The 19,083-nt window shown below is 44.9% G+C and overlaps 1 protein-coding gene across 1 annotated transcript in view; it reads left to right on the forward strand.

Moving 5' to 3' along the window:
• Positions 1–264: 264 nt before the first annotated feature.
• LOC134929667 (neural-cadherin-like) overlaps positions 265–19,083 on the forward strand; it is a 236,307-nt gene continuing 217,488 nt past the window's right edge. Inside the window, exon 1 of the mRNA XM_063925248.1 lies at positions 265–1,060. Within this exon, the coding sequence (XP_063781318.1) occupies positions 265–1,060 (796 nt within the window). The remainder of the gene's footprint in view (positions 1,061–19,083) is intronic.

The following is a 19,083-nucleotide window of genomic DNA, read 5'->3' on the forward strand; positions in this document are numbered from 1 at the left end:
GCTAACACAGGACTGGCAGGAGGTGTGTCTGCATGTAATGAGGCCACCACACTGCATCAGGGGCTGGGTGTGAGGAGTGTCCTCAGCATCCCTCACTCACACTGTGCAGACTGTGAGAGACTGTACAGCAGGAGGCAGAACAGCTTCCACTCCCCATCTGCTGGAGCTGCACCCTCCTGCAACCTTTACCAGGCACATTCCTGCTGCTGCATGCTGGTTCCCAGGGAAGGCAATATGCTGCTGCTGCTACTATGCCCGGGTATGATGTGCTGCCGATCGGGGCATCTACATTGCAGCATTCTGCCCATTATCGCCTTCCTGGTGCTCTCAGCCACCCGGTGCCAGGCGCAGAGCACTCCACTGGTTCTGGATGAAGAGGACATTGGTGCTACCAGTGGGCATGGTTCAGTGAACCCCATCTATTCTTCTTCCTCTGACGGGTCACAGGGGGTTCTGGGTGTTGCTCAGGAGGAGCTTCCAGATGCTGGCACAGCAGGGTACCCACCAACTACCCAGAGGGGCTGCCAACGCACATGTATCAACTTATTGATGCCACCCTCTACCTTTCAGTTACAGCCTCCTGCCACTGTGCCCAGACTGCCTCTTTCTACACCAACACTAGGAGAACTGCCCTTGCCAGAGGGCACAGAGTCCTATCCTACCCCGGTGCCCCCATCAATTACCCCCACCCGGCTTGCTGCCATTTCCCCTCCTGAGCCCACATCTCTTCCCTCCATACCCATCATCCGTGCCCTCTCTCACCCCTCTGTGCCAGCCCGTAGCCCTGTGCCCTCTCTCACAGCCCGGCACAGGTCCGCCCGCTCCTCTCTGCCCCAAGCCATATCCTCGTCCTACACCGTGCGGGTCCCGGCAGGGGGCGCCCTTGGGGAGACCATATTCACTGTCCCGGACAGGAGGTACCGGGGCAAGTGGTTTGAGATCAGCTGGCCGAGCGACCCCCCGGTGCGGATAGAGAGCGGCTCCGGGCGGCTGTACCTGGCCCACAAGCTGCAGGGAGGACAGACGGAGATACAGGTGAAGGTGCACAGCCTGGAGCAAGGTGAGGGCATGAGTCAGTGTGTCCGGTACAAGGTGCAGTCACTGGCTGATTGGTTTGCATATTTAATATGTGTGTGTGTGTGTGTATATATATATATATATATATATATATATATATATAAATTCAATAATTTGTCTGGGTGCAGAATTTATAAAATGCACTAACACACAATCCTGTATGTACAGTATCCAATTGTGAGACCAGCATCATTCACTTCAGGGAGTAATAGGATTGCATTGTGTATACACATCCTGAGTAATATGTCCACCTACAGATCAAAACAACGATATTCAATTACCCCAACAGCAAGTCGGGTGTACTGTAACGCCGCCGGGGGCTATCTAATTAGCCCCGATAAGCCAGCGCATGCCGTGGTTTATCTGGGATTTTGATTCACCTGCCTCCGGCAGGCGAAGCAAAATCCCTGATAACAGCCCTGTTTTCATCCGAAAACGGGGCCATTTAATCCGAAAACACACAGGTTTCACTGAACCTGTATGTTTATGGGTGTAAATGCACTTGTTACCGGCCGAGCTAATCAAATAGCCCGACCGCAGCACCTGAAGAAACATCAGGGGTATTTACTCCCGATGTCTCTTCGGGGCAAATTGAATATCCCCCTATATGGTAAAATAATATAGGGACAGCCAGTGCATTGCAGGATTGTGCTGGACTGGATAGCGGGGGCATCGCCCCTTTAGAAATAGAGATGTTATCTTCCAGAATGTGTGACCCTGTTATAATATAATCTGGTTTATATGTGCTCAAATTTCTCAGTAACTATTTCCACTCAGTATATATATATATATAAGATGACACAGCCCACAGGGCACAGTATAAGTCTCACTAAGTAAACGGGCATATTATGAATGTGACAATTCCAATTATACACCTAGAACTCTGTAAATAAATATGGTTAGAACATTTGTTAATAGACATATAGGTCCAGATTTATGAAGCCTCGGAGAGTGAGAAACTGCACGGAGATAAAGTACCAGCCAATCAGCTCCTAACTGCCATGTTACAGGCTGTGTTTAAAAAATGACAGTTAGAAGCTGATTGGTTGGTACTTTATCACCGTGCAATGTATCACTCTCCAAGGCTTGATAAATCTGGGCCATAGCCTATAAACCTCCTTCATATTATAATTATACTAGAGATGAGCGGGTTTGGTTTTACTTGGATTTACCCGAATCTCCTTATTGGCTCACGGACGTCACGTGTTTTGGTTAGCCGATAAGAAAAATCCAGAAAAAAAGAACTTCATAATTCTGGCGTTTAGAACCGAGTAAATCCGAACCCGCTCATCTCTAAATTATACTAGTTTTAAATGAATAAGAAATTGTACATCCTTGAAGTACACGATGTATGTGCCCATAAAAACATTTACCAGCCCTTACTAATAATAATGGGATTCATATAACACTATAATTATATAAAGTACTGTATATTATCAGAATGTTTGGTAATGTGTTACATACAGTATGCTAGTTGTATTTATTAGTTGAATATGATTTCGTATATGTTTTTATATGTGTTGCTGCTCTTGTCCTTTGAATACTGTAATTGGAAACCTGTGAATTAAGAGAAGTTTGTGAATTAAGTGGTATTTAGGGTACTTACAAAGGATAGCAGTACTTTGCATCAGGGACGTCTTTTCATATGGGCTCAATGGGCAGTTGCCCAAGGGCTCCAGGAGTATAAGGGCCCTAGGCTGATAGCTGGGTGTCCCCTTTTTCCAGGTTCTTGAAAATCAGGCCTGGGGAACCGGGGATATCCGACCTCAAAGCAGTGGCCCCCATCCGAGCCTGTTAATTGCTGTTCCCATGCAGATATCCCGGGTTCTGTCTGAACCTGAGTTTTTCTGAGGGTTAACTCCAAAAGTTGGGACTCTCCCCTCTCGGTGGACACTAGCAGTTTATATGCCCAGAGCCAGAGATATCAGCCATCCAGCAACTGTTCCCTGCTCCAGCTCCACATGCCTGGTATGCAATTTTATATTTTCATTGGTGGATTGCTCTGGCTCCTGAACTCTGATCCCCAAGTCCCCTATACCTCCTGAAAGGTGGGACTCTAGTTTTTTTTATCCCAATGAAAACAAATAAATCTATCAGGAACTGGATATATCTACAGTCAAGCAAGCTCCCCTCCCACCGGAAAATTATGAATATCAAAAAGCCCACCCAACTGTCCTCCCCTTCCCTGCATATTAAACACCCCCTACCATCCTGAAAGTTATGTACCCGGGGCCGCTTAATTCAGCCCAATGCTCCCTTCTACAGTTTAGTCTTCTCCCTCCTGCCCCATATCCCACCATCTGTGCAATAAAGGAGCAATTAGCAGAAATGACTGCTCCAGGTCCTACATGCTGAGCGGAAGATAGAACACCCCCTACCGCCTGCGGGACATCAAAGCTGCCGCTGATAGCACCCCCCCACCCCTACTGCTGGAGGATGTGTAGGGGCCCCAGTGCATTGCTTTGCCCAGGGGCCTACACTACTTAACACGGCCCTGCTTTGCAGTATATGCTCCTGGAAAGAGAGATCTACTGTATGCTTTCAGGCAATGCTCAGTTAATAAAGTCATTTTTTGGCATTTAATGTCCAGTGTACTTTGTCATTGCCAAAGTGGCATGGTCACTCCATCTTAGAGGCGTGTATATTCTGGTTTTGCAGGCCCTGGCACCAGAAAGACCCGGGTCTGTGTACTTCACACCTCTCTTCTCCCCTCTTGGGACCTCTGGGCAGAACTACCATAGTATCAGGGGTTGCAGATACTATGGCATCCACAGCTAAGGGTGGCCACATGCCCACCACCCTAGTCAAAACCCCACATACATTGGGGCCCTTACATAATTTCACTATGGGGCCCACAAATGTCTAGTTGCACCTCTTCAATAATTCACTGCGTGACTTTATCATCTACTGTGCAGACTATATTAATCCTTTTATAATGTACAGACAAACAGTTTTTTTAGATATACTGTATGTTTCTCTAGAGCAGATTTAAGCAACCTGTCTCTCCAGCTATTGTAGAACTACAACTCCCAGCATGCAGCTGCAAGTACAGTGTGTGGAGAGCAGCATGTTGCTTTCCTCCTTTGCGAGGTGTGATTACTGTATTTCCTTTTGCGGTGTATTTATTTTATTTTTTATTATTATTTCATGTGGTTTAATGAGGATCCCTATAAGACTGGAAACAGGATTATTAAAACTTTCCAGAATATTTCCAGTAGATTATGTTCCATTAACATGATTTTTGATTATCTATCTCTATGTCCATTCAGTCAGCTGCGTGGCTATATACTGTGATAGACCCCTGACCATGTACTGAGCGGTAATAGGAGTATTGACAGCACATTTGCCTTTAGGGAGGGTCTGGCAGTGATAGATGTAGTTCAAGGTTATTTGATTTGCGCAGCGGTTTATACAACAGTTACAGTATGGGGAGAATGGCCCAGATTGCTCAAGTATTGGATTATTCCAATATCACATAATACAGATGAATTAGCATAAATCAGAGTTGTTTTTTAGAAGCATGAAGTCGTAGAGAATATATTTCATTAGGTGACAAGTGCAATAATATACTAGCTGATCTTCCTGTTACTTGTACTAGATGAATTGGTTACACAGTATTACGAAGGGGAAATAAGATACAAAAATATACAACACATTTTAGACAAGAAATATAGTGGATTATTTTGGATTATCCCAATGGCATGCAGTGGAATCTGACCAATATTTTCCCCTGATAGTCACTGTAATATCATACCTTCCAACTGTCCCGATTTTCGCGGGACAGTCCCGTTTTTTTGGGACTGTCCCGCTGTCCCACCCGCAAGTCGCAGTATCCAGCGGTGGGGGATAGGGGGCAGTTTGGAAGCTCCTGCACTCCAGAGCAGCTGTGAATAGATGCTGTGCACATGCGCACAGCGTCTATTCAGTGAAGACAGAGGGAGAGGGGGCATGCCAGCAGCTCACAGAGCGCTGGTCATGCCCCCTTTAGTGACTGTTAAAGGGGGTGTGACTCACGATCGCGGTACTGCTGAAAGGCCACGCCCCTTTAATTTAGGCCACATCCCCTTTCCGGACGCCCACACGCAGGAGTCCCGCTTTGCAATTCTAAAATGTTGGGAGGTATGTGATGCAGTTCAACATGGTTTTTCCCAGTTGCTTGTTTGGTTATTTTTGTTTTTTTGCTTTACTTACAAACATGAATCAGGCCATTATTATTGTAATATTTAGGTGTGTTGAAATAAACTCTGCTATTCAGTGGTAATCAGTTCTCTAGTTGATAAAGTGGTTCCCATACTTGCAGAGGTGCCATTGGTTGGTGGTACAGAGGCAAATCACATTATGGTCAATGTGACAGGCAATACAGTGGGGATCGAAAGTTTGGGCACCCCAGGCAAAAAATCATTTTAATGTACAAAAAGAAGCCAAGGAAAGATGGAAAAATCTCCAGAAGGCATCAAATTACAGATTAGACAGTTTTATAACATTTCAAAAAAAGTTTGATCTTATTTCCATCATTTACACTTTCAAAAGAACAGAAAATAAAAAATGGCGTCTGCAAAAGTTTGGGCACCCTGCATGAGTTAATACCTTGTACTGCCCCCTTTGGCAAGTATCACAGCTTGTAAACGCTTTTTGTAGCCAGCCAAGTGTCTTTCAATTCTTGTTTGAGGTATCTTCGCCCATTCTTCCTTACAAAAGTCTTCCAGTTCTTTGAGATTCCTGGGCTGTCTGTGACGCACTGCTCTTTTAAGGTCTATCCATAGATTTCAATTATGTTGAGGTCAGGAGATTGTGAAGGCCAAGGCAAAACCTTCAGTTTACGCCTCTTGATGTAATCCACCGTGGATTTTGAGGTGTGTTTAGGATCATTATCCATTTGTAGAAGCCAGCCTCTCTTTAACTTCAGCTTTTTCACAGATGGCATCAAGTTAGCATCCAAAATTTGCTGGAATCTCATTGAATCCAATTTTCCTTCTACTCGTGAAATGTTCCCTGTGCCACTGGCTGCAATACAACCCCAAAGCATGATTGATCCACCCCCATGCTTAACAGTTGGACAGAGGTTTTTTTCATTAAATTCTGTGCCCTTCCTTCTCCAAACGTACCTTTGCTCATTCCGGCCAAAATGTTCTATTTTAACCTCATCCGTCCACAGAACTTTATTCCAAAATGCATCAGGCTTGTCTATATGTTCATTTGCAAACTTCAAACGCTGATTTTTGTGGTGAGGACGTAGAAGAGGTTTTCTTCTGATGACTCTTCCATGAAGACCATATTTGTACAAGTATCTCTTTATAGTGGAATAGTGTACCACAACTCCAGTGTCTGCCAGATCTTCCTGGAGGGATCGTGCAGTCAAACGTGGATTTTGACTTGCTTTTCTCACAATCCTGCAGGCTGTTCTGTCTGATATTTTTCTTGGTCTTCCAGATCTTGCTTTGACTTCCACTGTTCCTGATGACTGCCATTTCTTAATTACATTCCGAACAGAGGATATGGGCATCTGATAACGCTTTGCTATCTTCTTATAGCCTTCTCCTGCTTTGTGAGCATCAACTATTCTCAGTTTCAGTGTTCTACACAACTGCTTAGAGGAACCCATGGTGCTGATTGTTGGAGCAAGGTCAGATGAGTCTGGGCTTTTAAAACCTTTGAGATTGATATCACCTGGTCTTTCCAGACGATGATTGAGAACAATCCATGACACTGCCAGGTCTCAGCTGTCCAAAGGGTACAAGGTATTAACTCTGCAGGGTGCCCAAACTTTTGCAGACGCCATTTTTTGTTTTCTGTTCTTTTGATAGTGTAAATGATGGAAATAAAATCAAACTTTTTTTGACATGTTATAAGAATATCTAATCTGTAATTTGATGGCTTTTGGAGCTTTTTCCATCTTTCCTTGGCTTCTTTTTGCACATTAAAATGAATTTTTGCCTGGGGTGCCCAAACTTTCGATCCCCACTGTACCAGTGCAGACGCTGCTAATAAGATATGTGGACAAGCACACCCACATCCACCGCCACATAACTGACCCTATGGATGACATATAAGCAGGGCCGAAACTAGGGTTTCTGTCACCCGGGGCAAGGCAGTCATTTGGCGCACACACACACACACACACACACACACACACACACACGATTACACTTCCACTCCAACACATGCACACACACAGGGTTACACTGCACTGCTCCAACACACATACACACAGGGTTACACTGCACTGCTTCAACATACAACATACACATACACATACAGGGTTACACTGCACTGCTCCAACACATGCACACACACACACAGGGTTACACTGCACTGATCCAACACACATACACACAGGGTTACACTGCACTGCTTCAACATACACATACAGGGTTACACTGCACTGCTCCAACACATGCACACACACACAGGGTTACACTGCACTGATCCAACACACATACACACAGGGTTACACTGCACTGCTTCAACATACACATACAGGGTTACACTGCACTGCTCCAACACATGCACACACACACACACACACACACACACACACACGGTTACACTGCACTGCTCCAACACACATACACACAGGGTTACACTGCACTGCTTCAACATACAACATACACATACACATACAGGGTTACACTGCACTGCTCCAACACATGCACACACACACACAGGGTTACACTGCACTGATCCAACACACATACACACAGGGTTACACTGCACTGCTTCAACATACACATACAGGGTTACACTGCACTGCTCCAACACATGCACACACACACAGGGTTACACTGCACTGATCCAACACACATACACACAGGGTTACACTGCACTGCTTCAACATACACATACAGGGTTACACTGCACTGCTCCAACACATGCACACACACACACACACACACACACACACACACACACACACACACACATGGTTACACTGCACTGCTCCAACACACATACACACAGGGTTACACTGCACTGCTTCAACATACACATACAGGGTTACAAAAAAGGACTAAACAAGAGAGCGCAGGCAGACTTAACAGAAGTTAACAATTTATTAAAACAGTGATCACAGAATATGATAATATTAAGATAGTTATGAATTAATTCCGTACTACAACTCCATATATTCCACACATTCCAGTGCACTAATATACTGGTATAATGACGATATGAAGTAATCCTAAAATGTTTAGCAGCTGGTGTTTAAGTGCTGAGAATCTGGATATTATCCATATAACAGTCTCATACTTGTATTGATTTGTTCAAAATGAAAGTCACATATATGCAAAGTCAGTGCACTGTTGATTATGGATTAAATATCTATAAGTTACCTCCAATGGACATAGCACCAGTTCCGTTTGATTTAGTATATCCTCATATAGGAATTGACGCTTACCGCTTCCTTGATATGAATATAGCACTCCCGAGTGCTCGTGTGTCTGCTTGTTCCAGCGGCTGTATCCACTGCTCTCTCCTTACTAAGTCGTGTCAGACTCCTGACTGCTCACCGCTCCTACGGATCATCTGACGGTGCTGTAATTAACCGAAGTGCCGTTGATCCAAGGAGATAAGCTGACAACCACGGTCCCCGTATTGCAGAAGGGACCAGTGCAGGTGGCTTTTTTCGGGCAGATTTAGACCCGACAGTGGAAATGAGCTGGCAGCCACGGTCCCCGTGATTCAAAAGGGACCAGTGCAGGAGGCTTTGCTCGGGCAGATTTTTACCCGAAATGGAGATCAAATGGTTTATCCATTTGCACCACTGGGGAAGTAATTCTATATTATATGTATAAATACTTGTACCTACTGATGAGTAGCATATGTTTTTATATATAATTGGTTTAGTTAAATTTATATTTATTATTTATTACTTATTTATGTTTCTCCCTATTCTATGAGATACAATTAGATCAATTCGAGTGAGAATATCCCATATAGATATATGTAATTCAGTAGTACTGATCAATACATCAAATATGGTTTAATATTGTAACAGTCAGATCATATTAATAATCGTTGCAGTGATATGGATTTATCCACCCTATGAAATTTGGATTATAAACAATTATATTGAGAGTACTATGTTGCTGTCTCCCGCTCCGCTAAGAAACAATATTAATAATAATAATAATAGAAATATCATAAATATATAAAAGTATTACTTTGAAAGTTATTTGAATTTTAATTTTGGTATGTTATTTGGTTGAGTTAGGAATTAGTATGTTTAGACATGCTTATTTAAGACTGCTGGATTTGTCTGTGGAACCGATTGTAACTCCACTTGCACACACGTTCACTAATGATCTGAACAGGTGCCTCCCAGGTGCCTGTACTAATGACCGTCCTAGGAGTCCTTTAAATATGAGGAACCAGCAGGATTGGTTCATTATAACCCTCTGAGGAAACGACCAGACTGTGCCGGTCGAGAAACGCGTCAGGGCTGCTATAGGATCCGACTACCTTTCATCCAACCACTTCCACCTCTCACGGACTTCACCTGTTCCAGCTCTACTCCACTGTCGGGTAAAAATCTGCCCGAGCAAAGCCTCCTGCACTGGTCCCTTTTGAATCACGGGGACCGTGGCTGCCAGCTCATTTCCACTGTCGGGTCTAAATCTGCCCGAAAAAAGCCACCTGCACTGGTCCCTTCTGCAATACGGGGACCGTGGTTGTCAGCTTATCTCCTTGGATCAACGGCACTTCGGTTAATTACAGCACCGTCAGATGATCCGTAGGAGCGGTGAGCAGTCAGGAGTCTGACACGACTTAGTAAGGAGAGAGCAGTGGATACAGCCGCTGGAACAAGCAGACACACGAGCACTCGGGAGTGCTATATTCATATCAAGGAAGCGGTAAGCGTCAATTCCTATATGAGGATATACTAAATCAAACGGAACTGGTGCTATGTCCATTGGAGGTAACTTATAGATATTTAATCCATAATCAACAGTGCACTGACTTTGCATATATGTGACTTTCATTTTGAACAAATCAATACAAGTATGAGACTGTTATATGGATAATATCCAGATTCTCAGCACTTAAACACCAGCTGCTAAACATTTTAGGATTACTTCATATCGTCATTATACCAGTATATTAGTGCACTGGAATGTGTGGAATATATGGAGTTGTAGTACGGAATTAATTCATAACTATCTTAATATTATCATATTCTGTGATCACTGTTTTAATAAATTGTTAACTTCTGTTAAGTCTGCCTGCGCTCTCTTGTTTAGTCCTTTTTTGTTTCCATTTGTTTAGGGATCGCTAATACCCTATCCCTTTGAGAGCAGCGGGCAGCATTTCAACATAGGCTCAGGGAGGCGCCCTTCCCCCCTTTTTTAGTTTGTTTCACATACAGGGTTACACTGCACTGCTCCAACACATGCACACACACACACACAGGGTTACACTGCACTGCTCCAACACACATACACACAGGGTTACACTTCACTGCTCCAACACACATACAAACAGGGCTACACTGCACTGCTTCAACACACACACACACACACACACACACACACACACACACACACACACGGTTACACTGCACTGCTCACACACACTAAGTTAAAGTACACTGTCTGCACACACACACATAGTGTACATATACAGCTGCCTCTCCCTACCTTTACACACTTCTAGTGCTGATCTTCTACATCAGTCGGGGCCCCCTCCTCTCCATTTCTGAAGCGCGCTCTAACACACACACACAGAGCTGGCACATTATGTGTGTGAAGCGGCGCCTGTGTGAAGCGGGAAGCATCTCTACGGACGCGTCCTTGGTGCAGCGGAGCGGGACGGCGCCTCTTCAACTCTGCCCCCCCCCCCCCGTAGTTGCGGCTCTGCATATAACCATTATTTCCTTCATTTAAGAATTTTTGCTGTATTTCTTAATAAGAAACTTTTGGCTTACAGGTGCCATTAAAAAAATGCTGATATTCAAGAAAGTTTAGGAACCACGGAGTTAATAGTTATATAGATGCGTTGGGTATATGATCCCGGTGGTCGTGATCCCGGCGGCCTTTGTAAAAGCAGCACATCAAATGGAATGAGTGCAGTGGCGGGCTGAGATGGGGCAGGGTGACATCAGCCCCCCAGGCTGATACAATTTTGCACCTCTGAAGGCCGCAGGTATGAACTGCTATCTACATGACAGATAGCCAGTAAGCAGACAGAAAGCTCTCCAGGCTGCTCCAATTATATTTACACAATCACAGCGGCCATAAAGAGTCCTCTCTGTCTCCCGGCTGCGACACCAGACAATACACTTTTATAAAGTCGGCAGGCTATTGACTGTAGTCAGGGGTGGGCTGACAGAACCGTCGTCAGGAACGCTGGAGTCTGGAAGGGCACAGCCGGCTGCCTGTGGCCACACCTATTATGCCTCTGTGGCACATATCCTGTCTGTCTAAGCCTGCCCCACTGGTGCCCCTGAACATCACCTACCTCTTCTGTCAGGGAGTACAGGCATCGCGCATGCAGGGCAGCTGATGGCTCTCCCCTGATACCTCAGAAATACGTTTAGTTGTGTTTGTTTATGTGGTGGTGGTGGGGGGGGGGGGGGGGGGAATATAACGTGTGGTTTGGGATTAATAATGTAAACAATGTTACCAGGTTCCACTGTCTGTTTCCCCAACCCAAGAGCAGGTCTATCACATACAACTACCCCCCCCCCCCCCACCCACCCCCCGCAGCCATCCTCACCTCAGTCGTCACTCCCACCACTAGCATTAGGTTGCCTGCCTGTCTGTGCCCCCCTCCTCCTCCACACCAGCATCACCATTTGCCTCTCATGCCTGTTGGCAGTATCTGTTTTTATAACCAGCTGATACTGTTAGATTTGGCAGGTGCATTTATTGGCTGAGATATCTGCATTATAAGGTTCTCTGTTTATTAACCACTTGCCTGGCATGGTCGCATCAGATGCACAGGATATGACTAGTCAGATAGAGGGGTATATTCAATTAGCAGCGATTACAAACTTTTCGCGCGAAAAAACAGACTTTTCCCACGAAACGCAATTACAGGCTATTCAATTTTCCGGGAAAATTTATCGTGATCATTTTTTCACTAATTTCACTTCACCTACTCTGAAGCAGGTGAAAAGTTGGAAAAAGTCACTATTTTAAGGTAAAAATGTTTGGATATGGTACAGAACTCCTGGGACACCCCCCTTAATGACTAATTAGGCACGTTGAGGTTTTTAATTATTTTTAATTGGCCAATAATGACATGTCATTTTTGGGGTGAAAAAGTACAAAGTGATGGAAATTGGGGTTCAAGGTATGGGACAGGTATATTGGGGTGCTTTATGAGTGGGACAGGTGTTTTTAGGCTTGCAGATGGGAGTAATCGGTCTGTTTCCACTTTTTTTTTAAGTACCCTAAAATGACCCAAATATATACTTATACCCATTTTCATGTACCCCAAATTTAATGAGCATTTATTTTGCTCAAAAAAACTTGCTTTCTATCATTTTTTTGCATTTAAAAAAAAAAAATGCATATAACAGCCATTTCACACAATTTAAGTCCCCAAAAACTCTCTAATGTGATCTCTAATACACTTCTCTTCTGTTTTCCTATGTTAGTTTAGCATTTTTTGGGGTACAGGTTGATTTCCCCATTTTCACCTGCACTTTTCACTGCAATAATTTTCACGTGAAACCCGTTTGGAATTAAATAGGTCGAAAAACGGAGCACTTTCGCGGCAATTTTCGCCCGATTGCCGCGGAAAATTTCCGGGCGGAAAATTGCCACAAATTTGCGGATAATTGAATACCCTAGAGAGAGTGTTAGCAGCGTCAGGGAAGAGAAACTTCCCTCTACTGCTGTCAGAGGGACCAGAAGTCCCTCTGCCTTCCAGCACCCAGCCCCCAGTGTTGCCGTCCTGCCGATCATTGCTGATCAGTCAGCACGGCAGGACCCCCCACCCAGCTGCTGCAGATAATGGCAGCTGCTGGGAAAGTGTAAAACAACCCCCCAAGCCACCTCAGACCCCCTTGTGTCTTCCTGGTAGTTATTTTAGTGGTCAAAAGTAACGTTGCGATGGTTGCAATGTTACCAATGTTCCAATGTTGCCTATCTTCCCAATCGATGTTCCAATGTTTAAAAAAAATGTATTAAAAAAATAAAAATTTTTTGTTCTTTTTTTTTTTTACTAAAATCATTTCGGATAAGGTTCTTCACTTAATTCACTCATTTAAAAAAAATGTAAATTTCGGAGCGTTTTTTTGGGGGGAAAAAATCATCAGTTAAGTGGTTAATATATTTTATACTGATGTTTTTATGTCAGTTTACACACCCTAAAAACAGGAGGACACTGCATTGTGTGACCCTAGTATGTATATAGGCCCTCATTCCGAGTTGTTCGCTCGCTAGCTGCTTTTAGCAGCAGTGCACACGCTAGGCTGCCGCCCTCTGGGAGTGTATCTTAGCTTAGCAGAATAGCGAACGAAAGATTAGCAGAACTGCTACTAAATAATTCCTTGCAGTTTCTGAGTAGCTCCAGACCTACTCCTAGATTGCGATCACCTCAGTCCGTTTAGTTCCTGGTTTGACGTCACAAACACGCCCTGCGTTCGGCTAGCCACTCCCCCGTTTCTCCAGCCACTCCTGCATTTTAGCCTGACACGCCTGCGTTTTTTTTAGCACACTCCCAGAAAACGCTCATTTACCACCTAGAAACACCCACTTCCTGTCAATCAATCACCGATCAGCAGAGCGACTGAAAAGCGTTGCTCGCCCCTGTGTAAAATTGCTTACTTTTGTGTGAAATTACTTAGCGCGTGCGCCCTGCGGCCCATACGAATGCGCAGAACAGCCGATTTTTAGCCTGATCGATATGCTGCGAAAAACGGCAGCGAGCGATCAACTCGGAATTATCCTCATAATCTTATATTATAAAAGCCAAGTCTGCTCCTCACCTCTGTTATGTGCGCTGATGACCACTAGAGGCCGCCACAGGGACCAAATGATTCAGGCACATTGTGAAACCGCTGTGAGGGGCGAGCTGAAGCCACTTCTAATAGCCACACTGGCACTACACTACAGGAGTTTTAACCCACTGTAGACTGCATTATTCACCTCAGCCAGTATAAAAAAAATGGGAAGACTGTGCGCCATTAAGGGGGCGGGGCTTCACTATGAGTGGATCCAGGTGCTCACCAGCGCCATTTTCCCTATGCAGCTCGACTCAGCAGACTGGCAGGGAAGCGCAGCTCCTCCACAAGGACTCAAGAACACCTCAGCGGTACCAGGGGGTCATAGCAAAGGGGGACAGGGAGCAATATATTGGTGTACTAAATCCTACTAAGGGTACGTAGTTTGTGACCTAACTAAACTTACACTTTAGCTATAGGGGCGCTGTGTGTTTGGCTCCATTTTACTCTGTGTCACCATAGAATGGCTCTGTGTGGGTTAACTGTGTTTTAACCTATTCGTGTGTGTATGTGTGTGTTTTCTCACATTTACTATGTCGAAGGAGTGTGTATCATGCACAGCAGAGTGTTTTTCTTAATCTGGGGTCTCACTGCCGTGTACTCAGGATAGTACACATTCTCAGGCTAGCGGATCTGAACCAGTATGGTTAGATTCATTAAAAGGGATGATTTCAAATATTTCGAATAAATTATCCTAAAATGAGAAGGAGACACAATACTTAAGGCAATCTGTTGATGACCTGATGAATTCAGTGGTCATTCCAGCGTCTCAGACCCCTGCCATTTGTCCACAGAAGCGTACTCTGGCCCAAATCATGCAGACTGATACCAATGATGATGATGTATCAGACCCAGAGGAGGGTGAGGTGGACTCGGGATGGTGGGATGCAGCTTTGTCACAGGGAATAGAGGCCCTGATAGAAGCTATTAGAGACGTCTTGCACATTCCTGATTAGGTGCCAGAGGACGAGGAGGAATCTTATTTTAATGTGAAAAAGAAATCCTCAGCTACTTTCCCTGCATCTAAGGAATGAAATTCCCTATTTGAAGCAACTTGGGTAAATCCTGACAAGAAGTTTCAGGTCCCAAAACGGTTACTCACATCCTTCCCGTTCCCTCAGGATGATAGGAAAAAATGGGGAAACCCACCGATAGTTGACGCATCAGTTTCTAGGCTGTCTCGTAAGATAGTTTTACCTGTTCCTGGACCAGCTTCCTTGAATGATGCTGCAGACCGCAAGATTGAGACCACTCTCAAATCTCTGTACACAGCTGCGGGGGATGGCCCAGAAACCCACTATAGTTTGTGCATGGATCTCTAGGGCCATTGCAAAATGGTCAGGTGATCTAATTGATGGGTTAGATTCCTTATCCAGGAGGGAGATAATTTTACTCCTACAGCATATACAGGATTCTGCTAACTTTATGGTGGAGGCCATAAAGGAAATTGGTTTACTCAATGCAAGCACCCCTGCCATGGCAGTGTCAGCACGCAGGAGCTTGTGGCTACGCCAGTGGACTGCAGATGCGGATTCCAGGAAAGGCGTGGAAAGCCTACCTTTCATAGGTGAAGCCCTTTTTGGAGATGAACGGTATACGTGGATATCCAAGGCTACGGCGGGTAAGTCTACAGACCTTCCTTCCGCAGCTCCCCCGGCTAGAAGATCCTACACTGCTCCAACTTTGCAGTCCTTTCGAACAGCGAAGTTTAAAACCAAAACCAAAGGTTCTTCTACGGCCTTCAAAGGCAATAGAGGTAAACCCAGAAAACCAGCAACTGCAGGTTCACAGGAACAGAAACCCGGTTCTGCTTCCTTTAAGCCTTCAGCATGATGGTGGACCGCACTGCCTGGAAGACAGGCAGGTGGGAGCCCGTTTGCTATTCTTCAGTCACATATGGGCAACGTCATGCCAGGATCCTTGGGTCAAAGATCTTATAGCCCAGGGCTACAGACTGGAGTTTCAGGAACTCCCACCTCACAGATTCTCCAAATCAGGCTTACCAGCTTCTCAAAAAACAAGTATGACTTTACAGGAAGCAATTCAAAAACTGGTACAAACTCAGGTCATTGTTCCAGTTCCACGTCAGCGGCAAAACAAGGGTTATGGGGCTTAATTCTGAGTTGATCGCAGCAGCAAATTTGTTATCAGTTGGGCAAAACCATGTGCACTGCAGGGGGGACAGATATAACATGTGCAGAGAGAGTTAGATTTGGGTGGGGTGTATTCAAACTGAAATGTAAATTGCAGTGTAAAAATAAAGCAGCCAGTATTTACCCTGCACAGAAACGAAATAACCCAACCAAATCTAACTCTCTCTGCAGATGTTATATCTGCTCCCCCTGCAGTGCACATGGTTTTGCACAATTACTAACAAACTTGCTGCTGTGATCAACTCAGAATTACCCCCATTATTCCAACCTGTTTGTAGTTCCGAAACCGGACGGTTCGGTAAGACCCCTTTTAAATCTCAAGTCGTTGAACCCGTACTTACGGGTGTTCAAGTTCAAGATGGAGTATCTGAGAGCGGTGATTTCAGGTCTGGAGGAGGGAGAATTCTTGGTGTCTCTGGATATCAAGGATGAGTACCTTCATATTCCGATTTGGGCGCCTCATCAGGCTTATCTAAGGTTTGCCTTACAGGACTGTCACTACCAGTTCCAGGCCCTGCCATTTGGCCTCTCTACGGCACCGAGGGTGTTCACCAAGGTGATGGCAGAGATGATGTTTCTCCTCCGCAAACAGGGAGTAAACATAATACCGTACCTGGACGATCTGCTGATAAAAGCACCATCCAGGGAGAGGTTGTTAGTCAACATTGCCCTCTCAACCCGACTACTCCAGGATCACGGATGGATTCTGAAGCTACCAAAATCTCATCTGGAGCCAACGCGGAGGCTTCCGTTCCTGGGGATGATACTGGATACGGAGGCACAGAAAGTGTTCCTTCCGTTGGAAAAGGCATTGGTGATCCGGTCGATGGTGCGGGATGTTCTAGGACAAACCCGGATATCGGTGCATCTATGCATTCGCCTTCTGGGAAAGATGGTAGCCGCTTACGAGGCGCTGCAGTACGAAAGGTTTCACGCAAGGCCCTTCCAGCTCGATCTGTTGGACAAATGGTCTGGATTGCATCTTCACATGCACCAGAGGATCCGTCTATCGCCATCCGTCTATCGTCCCTGTCGACGTGCATTAGGTCGACAGGGACAATAAGTCGACATGGTCATTAGGTCGACATGTACTAGATCGACAGGTCAAAAGGTTGACATGAGGTTTTTGAATGTTTTTGGTGTTGTTTTCTCCGTAACGTGACGGGGAACCCAAATTAGTGCACCATGTCTTCGCTCGGCACAGATTACCGTTCAAATCGTAGTCCACGTGGATCGTTAAGTATGAAAAAATCCAAAAAATTAAGAAAATAAATGTGAAAAACTCATGTAGACCTTTTGACCTGTCGACCTAGTACATGTCGACCTAACGGCTATGTCGACGTAATGCATGTCGACCTAATGGCATTGTCGACCTTCAGTGGTCAACCTAATGAGTGTCGACCTAAGTTGTGTCGTCCTAACGACCGTAACCCTACAAGAAATAGGGCTAGGGAGCGCACAATATGCACTTGGGTCAGTAATTGGTTAGATAATAGGGAGCAGCGCGTTGTGGTCAATGGATCATTTTCAAATTGGACTAAAGTGCTAAGTGGTGTGCCACAAGGGTCTGTAGTTGGACCACTTTTGTTCAACATTTTCATCAACAACCTAACAGTAGGTCTAGAGCGCATGGTGTCAATTTTCGCAGACGATACCAAATTGTGTAAGGTTATAAATATACGGAGGGGGATGCTGAGTCTCTTCAGAACAACTTAACTAAACTGGAAACATGGGCATAAAAATGGAGAATGAGATTCAACACAGACAAGTGTAAGGTAATGCACTGTGGGGGCAAGACCAAAAATTACACCTACATACTAAATGGGGTAATATTAGGGGATTCTGTACTGGAAAAAGACTTAGTGGTTCACATAGATAACAAATTAAGCAGCAGTACCCAAAGTAGGAGTGCAGCAAAGAAGGCTAATAAGATATTAGCATGCATAAAACGGGGAATTGATGCAAGGGACGAGAGTATTATACTCCCATTATATAAATCACTAGTGAGGCCACATCTTGAATACTGTGTGCAATTTTGGGCACTATATTGCAAAAAGGATATCCTCGAGCTAGAAAAGGTTCAGAGGCGGGCGACCAACCTAATCAAGGGCATGGAGATGCTGGAATACGAGGAAAGGCTTGCAAGGCTAGGCATGTTTACATTGGAAAAGAGGAGACTAAGAGGGGACATGATCAATATCTACAAATATATAAGGTGTCAATACACAGAGCTTGGGAGGGACCTGTTTTCTATAAGATCAGCACAGAGGACACGTGGTCACTCCCTTAGGTTAGAGGAGAGGAGTTTCCGCACATTGAGGCGAAAAGGTTTTTTCACAGTAAGGACAATGTGTGTTTGGAATTCCCTACCTGAGAGAGTAGTAACTGCGGACTCAGTCAACACCTTTAAGAATGGGTTAGATAAATTCCTATTGGATAAAGATATTAAGGGTTATGGACCCTCATTCCGAGTTGTTCGCTCGCTAGCCGCTTTTCGCAGCAATGCACACGCTAAGCCGCCGCCCTCTGGGAGTGAATCTTAGCTTAGCAGAATTGCGAACGAAGTAATCGCAATATTGCGAAAAGATTTTACTTTGCAGTTTCTCAGTAGCTCGAGACTTACTCTTCCAGTGCGATCAGTTCAGTGCTTGTCGTTCCTGGTTTGACGTCACAAACACACCCAGAGTTCGCCCAGACATTCCCCCGTTTATCCAGCCACTCCCGCGTTTTTCCCAGAAACGGCAGCGTTTTTTTCACACACTCCCATAAAACGGCCAGTTTCCGCCCAGAAACACCCACTTCCTGTCAATCACACTACGATCACCAGAACGAAGAAAAAACATCGTAATCCCGTGAGTAAAATACCAAACTTCTTAGCAAATTTACTTGGCGCAGCCGCAGTGCGAA

The sequence above is a fragment of the Pseudophryne corroboree genome, chromosome 5, assembly GCF_028390025.1.
Source record: "Pseudophryne corroboree isolate aPseCor3 chromosome 5, aPseCor3.hap2, whole genome shotgun sequence".
NCBI classification, from domain to species: Eukaryota; Metazoa; Chordata; class Amphibia; order Anura; family Myobatrachidae; genus Pseudophryne; species Pseudophryne corroboree.